At 37.1% G+C, this 19,829-nt stretch overlaps 4 protein-coding genes across 4 annotated transcripts; 2 read left to right on the top strand and 2 right to left on the bottom strand.

The window, feature by feature from the left end:
- Positions 1–1,922: 1,922 nt before the first annotated feature.
- Positions 1,923–3,476, bottom strand: LOC114520224 (collagen triple helix repeat-containing protein 1-like). The gene is made up of 3 exons (XM_028540451.1): positions 3,136–3,476; positions 2,474–2,620; positions 1,923–2,386 (listed from the first exon to the last, which is right to left on the bottom strand). Exons 1-3 carry the CDS (start codon positions 3,193–3,195, stop codon positions 2,021–2,023), a joined length of 573 nt encoding a protein of 190 aa, XP_028396252.1. The 5' UTR covers positions 3,196–3,476; the 3' UTR covers positions 1,923–2,020.
- Positions 3,477–9,953: 6,477 nt separating this feature from the next.
- LOC114520265 (collagen triple helix repeat-containing protein 1-like) lies at positions 9,954–11,913 on the bottom strand. The gene is made up of 3 exons (XM_028540498.1): positions 11,808–11,913; positions 11,287–11,376; positions 9,954–10,455 (listed from the first exon to the last, which is right to left on the bottom strand). The coding sequence occupies exons 1-3, from the start codon at positions 11,874–11,876 to the stop codon at positions 10,087–10,089; spliced, it is 528 nt and encodes a 175-aa protein (XP_028396299.1). The 5' UTR covers positions 11,877–11,913; the 3' UTR covers positions 9,954–10,086.
- A 2,325-nt stretch (positions 11,914–14,238) lies between these two features.
- On the top strand, positions 14,239–15,432 carry LOC114520156 (nuclear nucleic acid-binding protein C1D-like). Its single transcript, XM_028540380.1, has 6 exons — positions 14,239–14,378; positions 14,490–14,556; positions 14,800–14,855; positions 14,919–14,973; positions 15,067–15,132; positions 15,218–15,432. The coding sequence occupies exons 1-6, from the start codon at positions 14,313–14,315 to the stop codon at positions 15,304–15,306; spliced, it is 399 nt and encodes a 132-aa protein (XP_028396181.1). The 5' UTR covers positions 14,239–14,312; the 3' UTR covers positions 15,307–15,432.
- A 482-nt stretch (positions 15,433–15,914) lies between these two features.
- Positions 15,915–19,635, top strand: LOC114520004 (apoptosis-inducing factor 2-like). The gene is made up of 7 exons (XM_028540198.1): positions 15,915–16,108; positions 17,025–17,207; positions 17,400–17,635; positions 18,052–18,253; positions 18,404–18,553; positions 18,661–18,864; positions 19,364–19,635. The coding sequence occupies exons 1-7, from the start codon at positions 16,015–16,017 to the stop codon at positions 19,525–19,527; spliced, it is 1,233 nt and encodes a 410-aa protein (XP_028395999.1). The 5' UTR covers positions 15,915–16,014; the 3' UTR covers positions 19,528–19,635.
- The last annotated feature ends 194 nt before the right edge of the window (positions 19,636–19,829 follow it).

Below are 19,829 nucleotides of genomic sequence, written 5' to 3'. Positions count from 1 at the left end.
TTAATGTCGAAAAATGCTCGTTGTCCTTAATTGCCGGTAGAAATCTCTTTCGACATGCAAATTGCTGGGAACCGTTAAAATTTCATTGTCCGCGCCAAAATCTAGGGCCGGTTGTTCAAAAGTCGGTTAGCTTAAACGGCGGATAAATTCAAAATGAAAAACAAAATTTTTCATTTATTGAGCAACTGGGCCGAACTATTTCGATGTAAATAGTTTAATCGTAATCGTAATCAATAAATATTGGAATCGTTCCTAAACACTGGCTTCCCCGACAGTCGAAACAGGCGATGATGATATAATTGTGTAAATAGAGTTAAGTGAAGTTCGATTCCATCATTGTAGAATATTTCCTGGCTGACCTGCATGATAGCAACATCTTTTGTTCTGAGTCGGTTATATTTGCTATAATCATCCAATTAAAATTAAACACTTGAGATTCTAACATCCGTTTCAGCGACGATATATATCAACCATTTGAATAATCAAGAGACCATACTCAAGCTCTGAAAATACAAATCCAGATGCACTAATAATTAAAAACAACAGTGACTTAGATATATATTACAAAATAGCCAGAGAGCAGCGTCTTCGAATAACTTTTCATCAAATGTGGCAAACCTAATGCATGAATTATACAAGAATTCAAACGCTTCTTAATCGACATGAATTATTTGAATGTTATCAATAATGCTAGTTATATATCTCCATTTGGCGGGGCTGTGCATGATAAATTCATCGAATATTTCACCGTATGAGAGTATACTTGGACATTGATTTTGAAATGAATGATAATGACTTGGCTTGAAAAGTGAGGTGCAGAGAATACAAGCGATTCATTCGATATGCATCCAAATTATATAAACGTGTGAGCATTTGCATAAAGAGTAGAATTAAACCACAGAATTGCGTTTTCTGTATGATTAAATGTGTATTCGTTGGGGTAACGGCGCATACATTTAAAACGTAATGTTTACTTGATGGTCAAGTTAAAAATCCTGACTTCGGCGCGCACAATAAAATTTCAAAACTTCACAGAGAATGAAGCGGTAATATGCAATTTTGCGAGAACATGTTGTGCTTTATATATGCATGTGAAACTAAATATACGTAGCTTCATAGTTCTAAAATTTCTTTCAAAAAGCAATAGAGGCCAGGCCAAACCGCCACGGGCAGACCGCTCATAACTGTACACGAAAACAAAGTGAAGAGTATGGACAAACAATGGGCTGAAATTACATTTTACTGATTAGCTAACTGAGTTCTGTTTTTTTGCATTCATTTCTTGCAGTGCAGTTACTATTTATTCAATGATTAGGCGACTCATTACAAGTAGATTTTACCATTTATTTAACATAAGAATGACCTCTCATCCGTTGTAAACATGGCTCAAAACCATTGAGATTATACAGATTTGGAACTGAAAGTTATCAAAGAGAGTTTTCAATTTTAGAGTAATAAGGTTTGATCCAGGTTATATACTGCATGAACAACGCCAACGGGCAATATTAGAGCGATCGAAAAATCACTATGTGCTATATCCACGGTTCAAAAATATTCGCCAGCTTTTTATGTGCTTTTGCAAGGACAATAATATGAAGGACAGGAATGTATAATTCATGCAAATGATGTATTGCATGGCCCTTCCTTGCACTTAAAGTGCATCATGTGACCCTCATGTGTCAATGTAGCCTCGCACACGGGAAAGGTTATATATTTTATTTTATTTTATTTTAACTATGAAATATACCTTAACTAGGAATACATATTCAATGATAAAGAAAACTAAATTCTGCCGTTTAATTCTATTTATATGTACGTTTGTTTTTATAGTTTGGTGCATGAGAATATACTGAGAATATGTTGTGCTTTATATAAAATTACATAGCTTGATATATGGTTCTATAAATTTCTCCTCGATAGAGACCATGCAAGGCTATACAGACTTGTTTCAAATTATTGAAAGACTCTATTTGCAATCACATTTTACCGAGTTAGCGAACTGGGTTTTGTCTTTTTGTATTCATTGCAGTGCATTTATTTCTTCAATGATCAGACGACAACTGGAATTCCAGCATGTGTACGCATCACCAGAATATGACTGTTGCGAGTACTTGCAGTTTCCAACGGAAAGGCCAACTGTGATCCTTCCCTTGGGAATGTTGCTACAAAGGCCGTCCAGTGTAGCTGGACGATGAAGGTTAAGACTACCTCCTCCACCTGCATAGAAGGAGGCATCGATGGGTGCAGGCGACGAACATTCCTTACCATTGATCGTGATATACCAACGACGACAACATTTGTTGTTAGAACAGCTCAGCATCCGGATGTCACCTTGATACGTGACACGCAAAGCTGAGCTGGCATGAGCCTTTTGAAAATCACAAGTCTATCAAAAGAATTAAGAATAATTTTTCTGTTAAATCTTTTTAAAAAGTAGCGGCAATGTAACATTTTAACGGCCTAAACTTCATACCATTATCTGGCCATTATCTCGATCATCTTGAAGATTTTTAAAAGCGCACTGTTTCAGAGTTGGTTTTGCTTTTTCTTCCGTTTTTTTCTTCCAAAATTCCTCATCATGGTTGTCGCCACACGAGCAACGGCAGGTGCTGGATGATTCCTGAAAGATATCGGTTGCGGAACGTACAGTATAGTCTATAGATGATAATTTTTAATCCTCGCAAAAAGATTACATGCTGAGCGAGGCAAAGGTTTCAATTAATGCACTTAAGTTTGGTAAAGGAGCATCATCTGCATCATATGAAAATTCTCTCAAATTCTATCAAGAAATCAATAATTATTAGAAAGCTTAAGATTTATGATCGCAACTACGGCTAAGTATCAGTAATAATAATACATGTATCTAGAATATAATATTTAATGAAATCAAGACTGAAAGTCTGCACAGATATATTAATAGATTATCAGCTGTAAATTTAATTAAAGACAGATGATAATACTATATAGCGACTTAACTTTCTAATGCCGTAATGGGTTGTAAGTGTAATGTAGTCAGAATTTTCTCATATAATGACTTTCATGCAACCAGTGCCAAGGTCGCAAATTGCGTGTAAAATGCGGACGTATTTAACACTAGATTGAGCATATGAAGTAAAAAAACAAAACGATACGTACCGCGACCAGCACAATCAACGAGAGCAAGATGAAGACAAGACAAACGATTAGTTGTTTCATTTTGAAAATTTTCAGTTCAAGAGAAAGTTAACTTTGATTGAATTATAGTTTAAAAATATTGAAATCGCTCCTAAACACTAGCTTCCTTGACAGTCGAGACAGGCGATGATGATATACTTGTGTAAATAGATAAAGTGAAGTTGGATTCCATCTTTATAAAAGATGTCCTGACATGCATGATAGCAACATCTTTTGTTCTGAGTCGGTTATATTTGCTTTAATCATGCAATTAAAATTAAACACTTGAGATTCTAACATCCGTTTCAGCAACGATATCATCCATTTGTATAATCAAGAGACCATACGCAAGCTCTGAAAATACAAATCTAAATGCATTAATAATTAAAAACAACAGTTACTTAGACATATTTTACAAAATAACCAGAGAGCAGCGTCTTCGAATAACTTTTCATCAAATGTGGCAAACCTAATGCATGACTGATTATACAAGGAAACGTCTCGACGTTTCGAGCATTGTCAAGTGTTAGTGCATGGAGCTATAGCCTATAATTAACGATCGTAATCGATATAAATTTAATTGAATCTTATATAATGATGCTATAGTTATATTTTCCTTTGGCGAATCTGTGAGAAATTCAGGCATCTAAGATTTCATCGTATGAGCTGGCTATATCAGCGTTTTTGGGCATTGAATTTGAAATTAAAGATAATGATATGAAAAACGAGATACAGAGAACACAAGTGATTCATTCGACATTCAAATTAAACGTCAGACAAGTAAACACTAAGTGTACTTGCACACGATATGCGCCAATTTTTTGTGTATAGGCAAGTTCTGGGGCAAGCCTAGAAGAGGGACTGTTCCAATTTATTTCCTTGTGACTTTTCTATTGGAAACTGAGAGAGGCAAATAGCGTTGAAAGAATGTATAATTCATCAGTGCAAATAATATATTACATGACCCTCTCACTTAAATATCTCTCCTATGACTATGTAGCTGTATAAGAAAAATTTAAATCTTTCATTTCATATGAAATACCCCAACGAATACACATTTAAAATTCAATCAAGAAATCAATAGTTATTAGAAAGCTTAAGATTTATGATGGCAACTACGGCTAAGTATCAGTAATAATATATAGCTATATGTATATCTAGAATGTATAATATAGACTGAAAGTCTGTACAGATATATTAATAGATTATAAGCTAGTAAATTTAATTACGTATGATAATACTAGCGATTTAACTTCCTAATGCCGTAATGGGTTGTAAGTGTAATGTATTCAGAATTTTCTCATATAATGACTATAACACTGCCAAGGTCCGCAAATTGCGTGTAAAATGCGGACGTATTTAACAATACTCACTAGATTGAAGAAATGAAGTAAAAAAACAAAACTATACGTACCGCGACCAGCACAATCAATGAGAGCATGCAAGATGAAGACAACAAACGATTAGTGGTTTCATTTTGAAAACTTTCCGTTCAAGAGAAAGTTAACTTCGATTGAATTAGTTTATAAATATTGGAATCGTTCCTTAAGACTGGCTTCCCTGACAGTCGATAATTGTATAATATTTCTAAAATATTTCCTGGATATTTCCTAAAATATTTCCTAATATAATAATTGTAAAATATTTCCTGACCTGCATGATAGCAACATCTTTTGTTCTGAGTCGGTTATCTTTGCTTTAATCATCCAATTAAAATTAAACACTGGAGATTCTAACATCCGTTTCAGCAACGATGTATATATATATATTATTAACCATTTGAATAATCAAGAGATCATACTCATGCAAGCTCTGAAAATCACAAATCTAAATGCACTGATAATTAAAAACAACAGTTACTTAGATATATTTTACAAAATAACCAGAGAGCAGCGTCTTCGAATAACTTTTCATCAAATGTGGCAAACCTAATGCATGACTGATTATACAAGTAAACGTCTCGACGTTTCGAGCATTGTCAAGTGTTAGTGCATGGAGCTATAATTAACGATCGTAATCGATATAAATTTAATTGAATCTTATATAATGATGCTATAGTTATATTTTCCTTTCGCGAATCTGTTAGAAATTCAGGCATCTAAGATTTCATCGTATGAGCTAGCTACATCAGCGTGTTTGGGCTTTGAATTTGAAATTAAAGATAATGATATGAAAAGTGAGATACAGAGAACACAAGTGATTCATTCGACATTCAAATTAAACGTCAGACAAGTAAACACTAAGTGTACATGCAAGCGATATGCGCCAGTTTTTTATGTGTATATAGGCAAGTTCTGGGGCAAGCCTAGAAGAGGGAGTGTTTCAATTCATTTCCATGTGACTTTTCTATTGGAAACAGAGAGAGGCAAATAGCGTTGAAAGAGTGTATAATTCATCAGTGCAAATAATATATTACATGACCCTCTCACTTAAATGTCTCTCGTATGTAGCTATATAAGCAAAGTTTACATCTCTCATTTTATATGAAATACCCCAACGAATACACATTAATTAATGATATAGAAAACGAAATTCTGTCGTTTAATTATATTCTGTATGCACAGAGGGTACCTAAATATCGAGGCAGGATTCAAGTCAGGATTCAAGTCAGGACTCGAGCCAGGACTAGAGGTCAGGACTCGAGCCAAGGACTCGAGCCGACAAGCTCCGAATTAATGACTCATCTACGTCTGGCTGATGGAAACTTCTATTGCCGTCTTTCCCGCGTGCCTGTTGGCGTAAGCGGGTTCTTCCCAGTTCAATGGTTCTTCCAGTGTGCGGACAAATTTTAAGCGCTTTTGTTTATTCGTGCCAGAATAAAGTGCCACGAATGAACAAAAGTGCTTAAAATTTGTCTGCACAAGAGAAAAATTTGCTTACGCCAACAGCCACGAGTGACTATTAGCTCGGCTAGTTGCTCTCGTGTGCGGCAGGTTTTAAGTAGACTAGAATTTTTCCGAATTCGTTAAATGTGATTTTTTATGATACCATTTTTTGAGTCCACAATTTTTAAATCGCTAAATGAATTCAAAAACACTGAGAACTATGCAAAACTTCTAGTTAGTCAGCAACATTGTATTGGTCGCATAGCGTTAGAAAGGCTAATTCTTTTACCATTACGGTGCATGCACCATTAAATCGTAAAAATTTGCAAGTTAAAACAATGGATAATAGAAACACAATGTGTTTTTATTCTCCATGCCATGGTCAGAAATGAAAATTAACGATTTGCATCCGATATTTTGCACAGCAATTACCTGTTGGTTACGAGTTATGTTACCCCCAATTTTTATTTCATAAAATTATTTATTATAAAATCAACTATATGTCATCCAAATATGGCGGATTGGTCGCATTGCGGGAGAAAGGTTAATTGACTCGAGTCCTTGACTCGAGTCCTGGCTCGAGTCCTGCCTTGAATCCTGACTCAAGCAATAGTATATCTCGTATGCACATACGCTTATATAATTTTGCGAGAACACATTGGCTTTATAGTGAAATTATACATAGCTTATTTGGATGTATAGTTCTAAATTCTAAAGGTTCAAAGCCAGACAAAGCGGCTTCATTTCGAGTGGAATTATATACACTTCAAATTCAAGCTAGGAACTGTTGATGTAAAATAAGTCAACTATAGATACTCCGGGAGGAATTGTACCTACGCTTTTGCGATGCCAGTGCAATCCCTGCATCGAGTGAAGTGCCAAAAATCATAACTGATAGTTCTAAATTTCCCTTCATAAAACAATAGAGGCCAAGCCACCATTATCATGAACACAAACCTTTGTCTCCCGCGTCTTAAAATTCTCGGGGAGATGAAAAGGCGAAACACAACGGGGGACTGAAAATGGTCAAAAGCGTTGTCAATTTCACCTAATTGTTGAAGATTGCCAACCACCTTTGCGTCTGCCCGCGCATTTTAAGGTGGGCGAAACGAAGGTCTATATTCAGGCTAATCCACCACTGGCAGACCGCTAAAAACTTTACACCAAAACAAAGTAAAGAACATGGACAAACATTAATGCCTGAGTAGATTTATTTGTTCCAAATTATTGGATGACTCTTTTTGTCTAGTTTTTGAAATTACATTTTACGGAGTTCTTTTTCTTTTCATTCATTCATTCATTGCAGTGCAGTTATTTCTTCAATGATCAGACGACAACTGGAATTCCAGCATGTGTACGCATCACCAGAATATGTCTTTTCCGAGTACTTGCAGTTTCCGACGGAAAGGCCAATTGTGATCTTTCCCTTGGGAATGTTGCTACAGAAGCCGTCCAGTGTAGTTGGACGATGAAGGTTAAGATTGCTTACTCCACCTGCATAGAAGGAAGCATCGATGGGTGCAGGCGACGAACATTCCTTACCATTGATTGTGATATACCAACGACGACAACATTTGTGGTTAGAACAGCTCATCATCCGGATGTCACCTTGATACGTGACACGCAAAGCTGAGCTGGCATGAGCCTTTTGAAAATCACAAGTCTATCAAAAGAATTAAGAATAATTTTTCTGTTAAATCCTTTCAATGCTGGTATATCTTTTGAAAATTAGCGGCAATTTTACGGCCTAAACGTCTTACCATTATCTGGCCATTATCTCGATCGTCTCGCAGATTTTTAAAAACGCACTGCTTCAGAGTTGGTTTTGCTTTTTCTTTTGCTTTTTTCTTCCAAAATTTTTCGTCATGGTTGTCGCCACAGGAGCAACGACAGGTGCTGGATGATTCCTGAAAGATATAGGTTCTGGAAATTGCAGTGGAAGATGCTTTTAATATCCCACAAAAAAAATACAAGGAAAAGTTTCGTTTAACGCTGAAGTTTGGTGAAGTGTCATCGTCGTTCAGCTGCATAATATTTAAATATTATTTTTCAATTCAATCAAGCAATCAGTAGCTAATTATTAGGAAGCCTAAGATTTAGAATCTCAACGCCGTCGACTACGGCTGAAATTAGTATATATACTCGTTCAAACAAAAAGAAAAAGAACCTTTTCGTATTTTATATGAAGTCTTAAGGTGACTCTCCATTACGCCCTCTCGGACGAAGTGGTCTTTGAAAATCTGCCCATGCGACCGTGACGGGCCTGAAAAATAAGGCGCGCTTCGCCCGCGCGGGTGAAGTGGGCGGTAATGGAGAATCGCCTTTACTGCATGCAGTAACAAGAGTTAAGGCGGATTTCCACTTACAGCGAAATCGTTCGCTGGCGAAATATTTGCATATTTTCTTTTGAATTGAGAACACTCAAGTCGCACTAATCTGTTTATGCTGCTTAAATTCAAAAGAAAATATGCTAATATTTCGCTAGCGAACGATTTCGCTGTAAGTGGAAATCCGCCTTTAAAGACGTCACTTGCTTGCATAATGGGCGGAAACAGTTCTTCTGAACCGAATTTAAAATTGCACTTGCTAAGGCGTTTTAGCTACTATAGGATGAGTAAATCTAAAATTTGCTGCGTTTTACTGAATCAACAAACCTTATACTCATCTATTGTTGGTCCTTTTAAGTAGCATAAAATAGATAAGATTCCGTTCCTCTGTGGAATCTTGTAGTAACAACCATATAGATCTAGAGTGTATCGTATTTTTTCAATTAAAGACTGTGAGCTAGACAGTCTGTGAGATAAAGATTATAAACTAGCAAATTTGAAGACGTATAATGATACTAGCAGTTTAAATTTCCCAAATCGTGAATATGTAGTCAGAATTTTCTGATATAATGCCCATGCATCGACAAGTGGCAAGGACGCATAGAGCGCGTGACTATGTGAAGGTATATATTTCAGACGGCTATAGTATGAACTTATAAAATTAAAAACAAAACTACCTACCGCGATCAGCACAATCAACGAGAGCAAGATAAAAATAACACAAACGATTGATTGTTTCATTTTGAAAATCTTCCGTTCGAACTGACTTGACAAGGTTTTTCTACGACAAACCGTGCAGCACTGGACACCTTCGCCTTTGCACAGTGGTTTAATCATAGTGGACTGCATATGTTATCACCACAAAAGTCTGGATAACGTTGTCATTTCGCTGCTGAAACGGATGAAGGAAATTAACGCTGCTGATTGGAAGCCTCTAATTATCCTCTCAAACTCAAGCTTTCTATAAGAGCGAGTTTACATAACAAAGTAAATACTGTCTTCTTCCTTTTATATAAACTGCAGAAACTAGTATTCCGAGGCTTTAAAATAACCTGGGTGGATTTGAAATGATAAGTATTTAGTATTTGCAAGCAGGCCCGGAGCTACGGGGGGGTTTAGGGGGGTGTCACACCCCCCCAGAAAGTTTATTCCTAGGTTTAGTCGGTAAAATTGCTATTTTAGTCGGCAGACAAAAATATTTTTGATACTATAGACCGATCCAATATAAACTTGACAAAGTTTCATCCAGAGTGTAGTCGGTACAAATCCGTCGATCAGTCGGTTATGATGACCTTACACCCCCCCTGTAAAATATCCTGAGGACGGCCCTGTTTGCAAGCAGTAGAAAAATCAATTTAACCGTAGTCGGTGGTAGTTCGTTGTGAACATCTTAAACTCCCTAGTATCATACTCCTTCGTCTGGCGAAAGCCCTTAGGTGGAAACGTCGAGAACTTGTTTGCTTCCCCGCTGCTCCTTGACCCTGATTATATTAGAACGTATCTACCCCCTATAACCAGGTTTGTTTCGAACAACTAACAAACAGCTAAATTCAGATATCAATTATCTCAACGAGATGTGCAGCTTTCTGACAATTTTCGCGAAGAAATGAAGTAAATAAAGACTCGCTTGGCGCATATTATTGGCACACAAACTTCAAGTATTTATTTCTGGAAACTTTTTTTGAATTTATGTTACATTCTGCCTGACTACATTACAAGTAGATTTTACCATTTATCTAACATAAGAGTGTTGTACATATATGAGATTCATTTCGTTCCACTTATTGCAAGGGAGGTCTTTCCTCGATAATAAAACGACAAACTGAACCCCAACATGTGTACGCGTTGCCAATATCGTAGCTCGAAAATTTGCATTTCCCAACCGAAAGGCCAACTGTAATTTTTCCGTCCGGAATGTTGTTACAGAAGCCGTCCAGTGTAGCGGGACGATGAAGGTTCAGATGGTTGTTTCCATTTTTCGAGGCATAAACGACCGCATCAATGGGTGCTGGGTCCGAGCATTCTTTACCATTTATTGTTATATACCAACGACGACAGCATCTGCCGTTAGCACAGGTCACCACTCGGAGATCACCTTGGTAGGTCACACGTAGAGCTGTTTTAGAGTACATTTTCCGAAAGAGACAAGTCTATCGGAGAAGGAACAAGCCAGTCACATACAGAAAATAAAGGGATTGTGACGATTACAAAATTACTCGTGTTAGTTCAAGTATTCTATTGAATCAGCCACCTTGACATGCATGTTCACGACCATTAATAACTAAATGGACACGAAACAACTGATAGTTAAGCATTTGAAATAAACGACAACATTTTTAATTGCAAACATGTTTCGACTTAACTATAAGCCATCTTTAGTGCGAATGAATTAGTTATTACATTATGAAATACATAAAGTAGAAACATGATACAGGCGAGGTGATACTCGATGAATAACGAATGAAATTTTTTACAACAATGATTGACAACATAACAGGATACAAGATATGCATAATAAGTAGAGAGGCACGACAGACAAAAATTATAACTGAAAAGTAGCATTAAAATGCTGAACCTGTTTGTTAAGGTCTGGTGCATGCGTATGTACAGAGCCTCCTTAAGTTTGAGAGATTTGCACTCACGTACGCACATTCGTAAACACAAACCAGACCTTAACAAACAGTTTCAGCATTTTATTACTATTTTTCAGTTATAATTTTTGTCTGTCGTGTTCTTCTACTTACTATGCATATCTTGTATCCTGTTATGTTGTCAATCATTGTTGTAAATAAAATTTATGTTATTCATCGAGTATCACCTCGCCTGTATCATATTTGTCAACTTTATATATTTCATAATGTAAATAAGTAATTCATTGAAGATGGCTTATATATAGTTAAGTCGTTTATTTCCACTGTTTAATTACTCCTGTGCTATTCAGATCATATGGTAACAACTAATAGTCACTGAATTGATCCTACCGCAATCTGACCCCTGTCCCGACCATCGTCAAGATTTTCAAAAGTGCATTGTTTCACAGTCGATTCCGGGTTATTAAATTCACCTGATTCCTGAAAAAGAAATGGCGCCGAATCAATGTATTATGTCTCATTCTAAAGAAATAAATTATTATTGCTTTCAGCGGCTTAGCCATCGTTTCGTTCTTGAATTGAAAGTGCATATCAGAGAGGCAAAAACAGCACGAACCTAACCTAAGCATGAATATGCGATTCTAGTTGTGCGTGGCCCCCGTATAAACTACGGAAATCTACGATGTGAAGCCTTGTTTTCATATGATTCAGCGCATCATTCGTCGCATTAGCAGTGCATTAAGCAGTCCAAATTAGAAAAGCGGACACCAACAAAGATTATAAGAAAATCCATTCATATCATACGCCCGGCAGTAAGAAAACAAATAAATGTAGCAGCTGAATGTAAAAGGAAAGAAAACTGTGGCAACACTTCATGTTTTCTGGCCATGTAGTTAAAATTATATACATACCACGTTTGCAAACAGAACAGCTATCAACTGAATCGAATAAAGAACAACAAAAGCAATTTGGTGTTTCATCTTTTAGTGTTTTTTGACCGTTATTTCTTGTTGTTGTTGCTTGACTTGCTTCTTCGACAATCCTTGACTCCTTGTTCAAACTAAGCTTTTCTGTCCTTATTTATACATCTGTATGTCGTGGGCGCGGCGTGGAATGCGCTTATCAACAAACCAGTCGTTTGTTTTGAAACATGTAAATTATGTCGATGTCGTGCTGAACCAATCTATCATCGGTCGTTGAGCTTTCATTTATCTGCATGTGAATGTAAGCCTACTGTGACAGCTGTTGTTTGTTCAGCTGTTAAACAATTCCTTAAATCGACATAAAATGCTTTCAAAAAATTCTGATATTTCCGATTTTGACCAAAATTTGCGGAATAATCATTTGCGGAATTTTTAATTTGGAAATTTCGAGTATTTCAAACGTTGAAAATAAGCATGGATTGAGTTTTGACAGAAAAGTGAAAAAATTAGGTAATTTATTTAAATAGTCAATCATTCACATTGAATCTTCATTATTTTTAATTAGGAGAGTAAACTGTCCTATCATTTTGAAATCTATCTGTGAAGGTAAGCTGGAAGTAGCAGCTGTTGTTTGTTCAGCGGATGCAATACATCGAATTAGTTCTGTATGTAATTCCTGTCCTATCCCGTCGCGAGAATAATTTTCCTGGGTGGAACTGAAACAGCCCAGTCGAACGAGCATGAATGTGTTTGTAGAACGGCATGTGATCTAGCTATAATGAACTATAGCAAAAAGCATAACTACACGGCAGTTTTTTATTTTAGTATTTTCCCTGTAAGGCAAAGATCATGGTCTCTAGCAGTCAAGCAAACGAGAAAATTGCAATACAGGGGCCCGTTGTATCAAGCCCGTTTAGCTTAAACGGCGGATAAGTTCAAAATAGAAAGCAAGTCTATCGTTTTATTCAACAAGCAAACTAAATGTTTTTGACCTTAATACAAAGATACTGTTTACAACTACATATTCAGTGCATAATATTCAAGTTGACTCATTCAAGAGAGATGTAAAAGTGTTATTTAATTTTGACTTATCCACCGTTTAAGCTAAACGGGCTTGATACAACCGGCCCCAGGATGCAAGCAATCTAAGCTTTACAGGAAAACTGGAGAGGTTAGTCTGGTCACCATCATGAATCACTTACACGGACATTAGGGAGATTTAGCACGAGGACGTGAACGTCAAATACGACGTGAAAATGGCGAGTACGTGGCGTGGCATGCCCATATTTGGGCGCATCACGCCATTTATTCGCCATTTTCACGTCGTATTTGACGTTCACGTCCTCATGCTAAATCTCCCTATTAACGTAACGCGACGACAATACCGAAGTAGGGTGTTTATTATGGTCACGATTATTGACCTTGACCATTTGCAAAAGAAATTGCATTTTTTGTTTCCCAGGCGGAACAATTGTTTGAAGGAAGCTATGAAGAAGAATCAAGATCTTGAGGAGATGCTGCTTTATATACCGTAAGGATTGCACGAAGACATTCATAGTCAAATGGGTGGAAATTTATACTTATCGTATAGTTCTCGAGTCTCGAGTAATGTTCGAATTCAAGCTATGTTCGCCAAAGTATTCAAAATGCGTATCGGACTTTGCAAGTTTCTGTTGAAAGTTGCGGAAATTAAAAAGTCCATGTATCATATTATATCAATCACCATGTATGGTCCACATCACGCTATACTGTGTACGGAAAACGCATCCTCCTCTTTAAAAAGCATTATTGGCAAATGCTCAATTACAATTAATTATTCAATCAATTAATTAATTAATTATTATTATTAATATTAATTAATTAATATTTATGCTCCATTAATGTATATCCAAATTTAAAATAATATCAAATAGGAAATTATTAATATTTCACACTATTTAATGCCTTCTAAACAAAAGATAGTCATTATTAGTATTTTTATCATTACAGTATTACGATTTGGAATAAATAGACCTTTTCGGTAATTACCTCATAACATTATAGTTTAGCCTGAACCACCATGATGAGATGGATTTCAAGTTTTATTTAACTCTCACAAGCTATGTGCAGTAAACCCCTCAGCCTCGTTCTAGTGTGATGGCTTATTTCCACATTTATTGGTCAAAATGAAAAAATCTTTTTTATGCATGTGTTGAAGAAGAATGTTTTGCATAATTACCGAAAAGGTCTAGATCTATTCCGTGAACTCTCAGTCTCAGTCTTCTTCTCTGCTTTGCCCTCGTGGGCAGCCCTCGTGGGTAGCCCTCGTGGGTAGCCCTCGTGGGCAGCCCGCGTGGGTAGCCCTCGTGGGCAGCCCTCGTGGCGCGCGCAGACGAAGCAAAAGCTTAAGTAAATAAATAAGATTTATGTGTAAATAAGATGGCGACTTCAGAAGTCGACGACAACGAGTTACCGAATGAAATAATCACTTCTTTGGAAGATTTTTACCGCTCTATGAATACAGTTGAAGAGACTTTAGATCCTCTTCTTTGTACTTCAAGTGAAGAAACACACGAAAAGGTTTGTTGTCTACTAAAGAATACTGTTAAAATGTATCGAGGAGTGTGGTAAATTTCACGTGGTGAAAACCGAAACATGATTTTCAGGGATAAATTTGCCATTCTTTTGCAGTTAAATGTATTAGATCGAGCGAAGTTGGATCTTATGATGGTTTATGCCGTGAATTCGATGTTTTGGAGTAAGGGAATTAATATTTTCAAATAAAATCATAATTTGACTAATTTGTGTTGCTGCACCAAGGATAGCCTAGGTTAGGCAGTTTATTTGATAAGAGTCAAGTCATTCCATAGCAAGTAAAAATGCAACACTTGCCACTTGGATTTAACTTCAGCCCATGATTTGGCAGCATGGGGGAAATAGGAGCACTCTGTTGAGAAGATCAATGGTTTTAACATGAATTTCACAATATTTTGTATTTCAGTTTATCTGATTACTCAAGGAGTGAATCCCAAGGACCATGGCATAAAACATGAGCTGGTAAATATATCTGAAATTTTATTTTTTTATCATGAAACAAAACTTAATATTGCAACACTGTAGGATAGGGTAAAAGACTACATGAAGAAAATTAAAGATGCAAGTGACAAAAAGAAAGGTATTCAGAATAACAGAACTAGAAAATAATTTTATGCAGATCACCTCAAAATCAATCTGCTCTAAACTCACCACCTATTTCCAACCAATTCAGCTTCCCTGAAGATTGACAAAGCTGCAGCGAGACGATTTGTTAAAGGTGCCCTTGCTAACCCAGCAGGTATGTTTGGTGCTGGATCTTTTTTCTCTTAGCCAGTTTTGAACATTTTTAATTATTTTGTTAAATATTTTATATTTCTTCCCAGCTTCAGGCAGTGGAAAGGACAAGGTGAAGAAGGCAAAGCGCAAAAAGGAGTTGGCGTCTGGAAAAAGGAAAAAGAAAAAGGCAGAATAGGTGGGAAATTGATAGCACTGGGAAGCAATCATTTTCATGGAGATAAATGTTTTGGATGGACATTCTGAGTGAACCCAAGATTAAAAAATCCCATGGCACTTGGTACAGTGCAATTTCAAGAATCAACTTGAACCTACTTTCTAAATAGAAAGGCCACTTCATTCCTTTCGAATATTTTTGAGCTAGAACTGCAAAGAGTATTTTTGATGCATACAAAGTTCAAAGAGGATCACCGAAGTCATAGAAGTGCATGTGCATATGTAAACCTCTTTTTATAATCTATGTGTTGATTTGCTTTGGATTACAGCCAATATTTGGATTCATGCAATTAAAAGCATGTTCTGAAAGAAAGTCCCCAACAGGGGTAGCTTGCCAACCCATGGTGTACTATGTATGGTGACCCAAGTCATTTTTCTCGACAGCTGTCGTCCCCCCCCTCAATTGCAATAACCTCGAATAGAATGATACCTTATTTTTACCTGGGGTATAACGCTGGGTAATAAACCCAAGTTATGAAATACGTCGCAAGTGCGAAACAATAACATGCTAAGTTTAATTTAAAAATCCGCTGTTTTTATTGGTCGACATGCGGGTTAATAATATCACAAAGTAAACAATGCATGTCGCCGCGTCCTGTGCGGCTCGAGTAGATTTTTGCACCAAACCCAGTCAAAGCTTTTCACATTTATTTACACGCGTATTGTCGCCATGTTCGTTGCAAGATTCAGAACTCTTTCGGCGTATGTTGGGAGCGGTGTTGTCGGCTCTGTCTTGGTTTATTCTTTGGCGAGACAAGGTCAAGGTATGGCTTAGAAAGAAGTGCTTATTCACGGCGAGTCGCGTGAATGAATTGGTGATTCGTGCATGCAAAGAATCTTTGGACGCGCTTCAAGCGATCAGCCGTTTCAAGAGATGTTATTTGTGGTATTTGGAGAAGTGTGTGTGTAGTGTTTTCATCGCTACGGTTCAAAATGTATATGAATATGACTTTCACACATTCCTTCGTACAATCATAAACATGCTTTATTTCTGTCACTGTCGGGGAAATGATTTACAAATTCGTCACAAGTTTCATTTTAATACCTAATAAATAATACCGTATCATTATCGAGCTCTAATCAAGGGTATAAACACCAAAAATCACATTCCACTCGACTGCAAAAAGAGTTTGTATGTTTGCAAAGCCAAAGGTGCTTGCACGGTACTTGTACTAAAGTGTAATTTTTGGCTTTGATCATAAATAATCCGTCGAAGGTCACTTACTTGATATAGTTTAGGTCATTTTCCGGATTTCTCGGAAGAAAAGGTTTAGGATTTCACTCTAATGCCTAGCTACTTAGTACGTTGAATTGCTCTTTGGTAAGAAGGCATGCATGGCAAATTGACAATATGCTCCATAGTCTATATACCTAGATATTACCTTTGTGCACAGTGGGCACTAACAGAATATAGTAACTCATTAGCTGGCAGTACTATTCTACTGATGAGTGAAATTGTCTGGCATTAAGTCTAGTTTCCACTCAGGAAAATTCTCCTTTGGATCGGACAGGACAGGAAAGTTTCCTTGTATAAACGCCGCCTGAGAACTCACAGACAAAGGAAATTTTCCTGCCCGTTCCGATCCAAAGGAGATTTTTCCTGAGTGGAAACTAGCCTTTAGACAGAGTAAAACATGTGACATGTTCTCAAAAATCGCATTTGTATTTATATATGTACAGCCTCATTTGTCCATGCAGAAGCAAGGAGAGGGTTGAAGGATATGCGTGTTGTGGTGGTAGGAGGTGGTTATGGTGGGGTAGCTGCTGCAATGAAGTTAAAGGATCAATGTAACCTGACGTTGATTGACAGCAGAGATGCATTTCATCATAACATGGGTGCACAGCGATCCTCTGTTGAACCAGGTAGTGACTGCACTCTTTTTTAATTACCATGAAAGTTAAAAGTAGTTCATCTCCCCCCTCTTCCTATTTACATTCCACATTCTCTAGTTGGATGAACCAAGGATTACCCAAGGAAAAATAAAATGTTATGCATTATATCTATATTTGCATGCAACCATTTTTGAGTGAAATTTGCTTGAATTGCCATTTTAGGATTTGCTAAGAAGTGCTTCATTTCGTATGAACCAACATTTGGCAAAGGATTCAAACAAGGTGCTGTGAATGCCATCTTGGCTCAGGAAAAGAAAGTTCAGTTGGTTGGTGGAGAAACAGTCAGTTATGACTACTTGATTATTGCAACCGGAACTGGTGGCCCTTTTCCCTGCAAGCTTGGCATGAATGTGAATGAAAATGAAGGATTGGCTTCTTACAATAAAATATCTCAAATGGTTTGTATCTTTATATATAGTGCATTTCATAATACCTTAAACCTGCAACAAAAACTATACATTATATCTTACATCACATATACATAAAGGATAACGAAAGATAAACCCATTTGAAAATATAAACGGGGGCAGAGCCAAGGAAAAGCAACTCCCCCAATCATTCAAGAAACCACTTTTCCAAAAGAGGGGGAAGGGGGTATCTTATTGTGAAAGAAAGCCTAGAAGAAAGAACTCTAAATTGTGCCTGTTGGGATGTTGCCCGACACCCCTTAAATGCGCTTGCCTGCCATCCAAAGGCAGGACCTTGGCTGCACCACTGAATGTAAAGTATATTGAAAAGGTGCAAGACTATATAGTGGACTGAATGATGAAATTTACGTTCCACACAGATGCAATTATGGTAAATGATATTTCAGGTGAAGGACGCTAAGAAGATTGTTGTCATTGGTGGAGGAGCAGCAGGTGTTGAACTCTCTGGTGATATCAGAGATGACTATAAGACCAAGGATGTTACACTCATCCATCCACGGGAGATCCTTGTCAATGATAAAGTGAATGAATCATTTCAAAAAACTGTCAAAGATCGGTTGCAGTATCTCGGAGTCAAGACAATCTTGGGTAAGTTCTAATATATTAGTAAAACGTTCTAAAAATCTCACTTTCATGAACGGATTCTTGATTCCGGCCGGTAACAAACACAAACTCTGGGCAAAACTTCTTACTTCTTTGTGCCATAAAGGTGATAGTTAAATAATGAATTTTCCCTAGGTGAACGTGTAAGTAATATGGAAGAATTGCGTGCGAAGAACTTCCAGAATGTTGTTGTGAAAACAGACAAGGGAAAGAAGATAGAAGCAGATTTGGCAATTCCCTGTACTGGTTTGAAAATTAACTACGGTGCTTATAAAACAAGTTTAGGTAGGTGTGGAAAACACTGAAACGTGACCCTGCTACTAGGCTAGTTTACGTTAGTTCCATAAATTTCAAGCTACTCATTTTTTGATGTGTTTTGTCTTTTTTTGCAGCTGATAAAACGGACAAAGAGGGTCAGCTAAGGGTGGACAAATTTCTCCAGGTGGAAGGCATGAAAGACGTATACGCCATTGGAGACTGTGCCAATACGCCTGAACTAAAGGTGGCGACTGGTGCCCAGGCACACGGGGAGCATGTCGCGGCCAATATCAAGCTGTTAGCCGAAGGCAAAGAGCCAAAACCTTACACCATAAATGGTAAATATGACAATGAGTAATACGTGTCATTACTTTCACAATAGTCTTTCAGTGAGACGGGCCAACCAAGCAATGGTTTAGCTTAGTTACCAACTGAAAACACAGCATTGAGCATTGTAGTAAGTTATACAAGCTTATGATTTTCATAGAGATTTTTGAACCCCCGTGGCTGACAGTTTAGTCCACTCATTTCAATTTGAATAGGCCAGCTTTTAGCTAACATTGGCCATTATTTTTTCCCTACCGAAAACTTAGCATTGTCGTCATTGATACAGGTCTAGTCTTTGACATTTCTGTAGAGATATCAGTCTAAAATTTTTGAATTCGAGCTTTATTCCAGGTACTGACTTTGGTCTTTTCCCGCCTTGGTTTTCCCGCCTTAGTTTTCCCACCTTACTTCTATTCGTGCACAAGCCAGCTTTGGCATAAATATTATCCTGATACAGCTGGTACTTCTTTCCCAAAAGTGGCAACAAAGTGATTGGGAATTTTTTTCTAGAAAAAGTCAGCATGTGTCTATCAATTGGCCGCAGTGGTGGAGCTGTACAGTTGAGCAATGGTTGGGTAGTTGGTGACTGGGCTGCTCGCTTTATCAAGGGAAAGGACGTCTTTACTGGAATGACATGGAAAGCTATGAAAAGGGACATGCCACCAGATCAGTGAAAATATTGCTATCGAACTATATAAATATGCATTGAACTATATGGAATAATTTTCTGGAAGGATCTTTACCGTTTTAACTTTATGAAATAAAGTTATGGTATAACTTCATAGTATAACTTTACGAAATTGAGCCACATATTATATAGCTTAGTGCCAGAAGATAGAACAGTCCAGGTGTTAATATTTATACCGGTCAGGTCAGTTGCGCGTAGTATTCTTGGAGTCTGAGAACGAGAAAGATTTGGAAGAAATTTTTTTATCTCGTCAACTTTTTTTTAATTTTTCATATAAATGCCCTAAAA

Source organism: Dendronephthya gigantea, unplaced genomic scaffold (genome assembly GCF_004324835.1).
Source record: "Dendronephthya gigantea isolate DGI-Jeju-01 unplaced genomic scaffold, DenGig_1.0 000015F, whole genome shotgun sequence".
Lineage (NCBI taxonomy): Eukaryota > Metazoa > Cnidaria > Anthozoa > Malacalcyonacea > Nephtheidae > Dendronephthya > Dendronephthya gigantea.
This window is presented reverse-complemented; position numbering and strand designations above follow the sequence as displayed.

Bases quoted from the DNA above. Each gene is read 5' to 3' on its own strand.
- LOC114520224 (XM_028540451.1), bottom strand. From the start codon at position 3,195: ATGAAACAACTAATCGTTTGTCTTGTCTTCATCTTGCTCTCGTTGATT. The intron at 2,621-3,135 runs GTACGTATCGTT...GATATCTTTCAG, and splicing joins CGTTGATTGTGCTGGTCGCG to GAATCATCCAGCACCTGCCG. The intron at 2,387-2,473 runs GTATGAAGTTTA...TTCTTTTGATAG, and splicing joins GAGATAATGGCCAGATAATG to ACTTGTGATTTTCAAAAGGC.
- LOC114520265 (XM_028540498.1), bottom strand. From the start codon at position 11,876: ATGAAACACCAAATTGCTTTTGTTGTTCTTTATTCGATTCAGTTGATA. The intron at 11,377-11,807 runs GTATGTATATAA...TTTCTTTTTCAG, and splicing joins CTGTTCTGTTTGCAAACGTG to GAATCAGGTGAATTTAATAA. The intron at 10,456-11,286 runs GTAGGATCAATT...CTTCTCCGATAG, and splicing joins GGGACAGGGGTCAGATTGCG to ACTTGTCTCTTTCGGAAAAT.
- LOC114520156 (XM_028540380.1), top strand. From the start codon at position 14,313: ATGAATACAGTTGAAGAGACTTTAGATCCTCTTCTTTGTACTTCAAGT. The intron at 14,379-14,489 runs GTTTGTTGTCTA...ATTCTTTTGCAG, and splicing joins GTGAAGAAACACACGAAAAG to TTAAATGTATTAGATCGAGC. The intron at 15,133-15,217 runs GTATGTTTGGTG...ATTTCTTCCCAG, and splicing joins TGCCCTTGCTAACCCAGCAG to CTTCAGGCAGTGGAAAGGAC.
- LOC114520004 (XM_028540198.1), top strand. From the start codon at position 16,015: ATGTTCGTTGCAAGATTCAGAACTCTTTCGGCGTATGTTGGGAGCGGT. The intron at 17,636-18,051 runs GTTTGTATCTTT...ATGATATTTCAG, and splicing joins ACAATAAAATATCTCAAATG to GTGAAGGACGCTAAGAAGAT. The intron at 18,554-18,660 runs GTAGGTGTGGAA...CTTTTTTTGCAG, and splicing joins TGCTTATAAAACAAGTTTAG to CTGATAAAACGGACAAAGAG.